This window comes from Austrofundulus limnaeus, unplaced genomic scaffold (genome assembly GCF_001266775.1).
Source record: "Austrofundulus limnaeus strain Quisiro unplaced genomic scaffold, Austrofundulus_limnaeus-1.0 Scaffold6, whole genome shotgun sequence".
In the NCBI taxonomy this organism is placed as follows: domain Eukaryota; kingdom Metazoa; phylum Chordata; class Actinopteri; order Cyprinodontiformes; family Rivulidae; genus Austrofundulus; species Austrofundulus limnaeus.
The window spans coordinates 3,788,223-3,790,609 of NW_013952408.1; the positions used below are offsets into that span (position 1 = coordinate 3,788,223).

General features: G+C 39.3%; 1 protein-coding gene across 1 annotated transcript in view; it reads left to right on the plus strand.

Annotated features, from left to right (window-relative positions):
* dpp6b (dipeptidyl-peptidase 6b) overlaps positions 1 to 2,387 on the plus strand; it is a gene marked incomplete at its 3' end in the record, with an annotated part of 89,182 nt that overhangs the window by 76,805 nt on the left and 9,990 nt on the right. The window contains 3 exon segments of the mRNA XM_014030949.1: positions 754 to 851; positions 973 to 1,099; positions 1,764 to 1,802. Coding sequence (XP_013886403.1) covers positions 754 to 851; positions 973 to 1,099; positions 1,764 to 1,802 — 264 coding nt within the window.

Consider the following 2,387-nt stretch of genomic DNA (forward strand, 5'->3'; position numbering starts at 1 on the left):
CATTTAAAATGTAATGTGAACGTTCACACAAAAAGATCGGATTTTTTCAAAAAATCGGAACTGAGCATTAAGACCTGCAGTGTGAACGTAGCCAAAGTGTCCAAAGGGGTGTTTAATTGTTGTGACCCTCAGGGTAATCATAGGAGCCCAATGTTTCTCTTCAGATAAGGAGCCTGCAGTGTATAAGACATATAAAAAGACTTGTTATTTTGAAACTCTCTGTTTCTGAAGCTGGAAGGTTGAGTTTTCACACAGAAAATGATCATCAAACTTTTCAGTTTTTGACTCACAAAATAACAGTAACAAAGATCTTGTGCCCCCAGTTACTTTTGGTTAAAYGTTGGGATCTGGTCAAGTAAACAAGAGCATAGGAACAATATTCATTTTGCCATTTTTATTCATTTTACTAACCACACTCTTTTGTAACATTTATGCCAACATCTTATTAAGACCCCACCTTGATGTGGTCCTGATCCCAACATTGGGACCCACTGTGTTAGACGACCTGCATGACAACCTGTTGGATAATCAGGACAAATGATTGAAAAACACWATGTTTTGTTAAAGTCAGAGGACTGAAAAACATCTTCCACAGTTCAATATATAAGAGACGATACACAAGCTGACTCCCCTCAGTCTAAAAATGGTTTTTAGATGTGTACAGTGGGACGTATGAACTTTTTATTTTAACAGACTTTAAGAGAAGCCGAGTAGAATCCAGGCTTGTATTGAATGTCCTCGTGGCCTTTTCAGGCTGGAGAGGAGAACCCTGCCGTGCACCTGTCAGTGGTGAGCCTTCACGGACCCCTGCACACGGTGGTGATGAGGAAACCTGACGACCCACGAATCGGGTGAGTGACAGACTGTCAGCGCCTCGGTCTGCGCCAAACTGYGAGCGCTACAAAAATCCCTGCAGGGGTATCTTAAAGGAGCCAGAGGCTTTTTTACCACTCACTCCTTTGTTTGTTTCAGGAAAGAGTATTACATCACCTCGGTGAAATGGGCCACCAGCACCAAGCTGGCAGTGAACTGGTTGAACCGAGCTCAGAACAACTCCATCCTCACGCTGTGTGAGGCCACCACCGGAGTCTGCATCAAGGTGACGCAGCAGGAGTTTAGTGCTACGTTTAGGAGTTTCTGTGGTGAAATCTGAAAACAAAAAGAAACACTGGTGCTTTCAGGTCAACTGATGTTTTTTTTTTTTAAAGTGATCCATGTGAAGCTTTTTCATTCTGCACAAAAACCATCAGAACTCCAAATCCACTRCTAAAAATAGGCCCTAATAAGTGGACTATTATGTCCTGTGCCGCTTGAAACCACTTTTTAACATTTTTTTCTTTTTTATTCTAGTTTGGCTTTGACTGAAATGAAACTTTTTTCTTTTAAAAAGCCAAATTTTTGTTTCTTGCCCATTTTGTTCACATTTAGTTGGTGGTTGGAGGTGCCACACATTAACTCAGCACAAACATAAATGTAAATCAGTCTAAATAAAGATTTAAATGTGTGTACAACTGAACTAATTAGCTAGTTGTTGTTTCTTTGTAAATAGCGTGAATAATTAAAGTAGTAGATTTAGCCCCACCAAGTGATTCTTTTATTACCTAAAAACATCAACATTTTATGTTTTGAAATGTATTCATTTGACTTTTTATATTGTGTTTTATATTGAGGTGATTCTTCAGTTGTTATTGGTTTTACTTGACATTTTAGACAAAAGCCCAACATTTTTTAAATGTATTTTTTTGACTCTTCATTTATCCCAGAAACATGAAGACGAGAGTGAGAGCTGGTTGCATCGGCAGGTACGTGATGTCGACCTGTTTTAAAGGGATCCATGATCAGTTGTAACATTAGACTTTATTTGATAAACATGTATTTTAACTGTAAAATAAAGACTGTAAAATACTGTAGCCTGTTTAGTTTTGTAAATTTTTCAAAATATATTTTAACATGGACGGAGCCATTTTATTTACACGCAAAGCATTCTGGGTAAATGATGACGTGGATAGGTCCTCAGTGTGAGCAAGCTATACTGTATCCACCCTGAAGGTTAATCTTGGACAATATCTGATGATCGGCTCTTTTAAATGAAACCAGAGAGCGTTGACAGAGAGGAGAAGGTAGAAATGACTCAGCCTGTAACTGAAAATATAGATGGAGGACAACAGAGCTGCTTCATGGAAGAAGAGCTTCAGCTTTGCCTGTTAGCGTTAGCCCCAATGCTATCACAAAATGTCTCAGTGCTACACATTCTCCTCTCGTCACTGAGGTCTCTATCCACATGACAGAGGGGAATGCAAAAAGGACCCAGCCTGCTACTGAAAATATGGACGGAGGACCTCAGTTTAGCTTGGTAGTTTGTTGCTTTTAGAGTTTTCAGATATGAC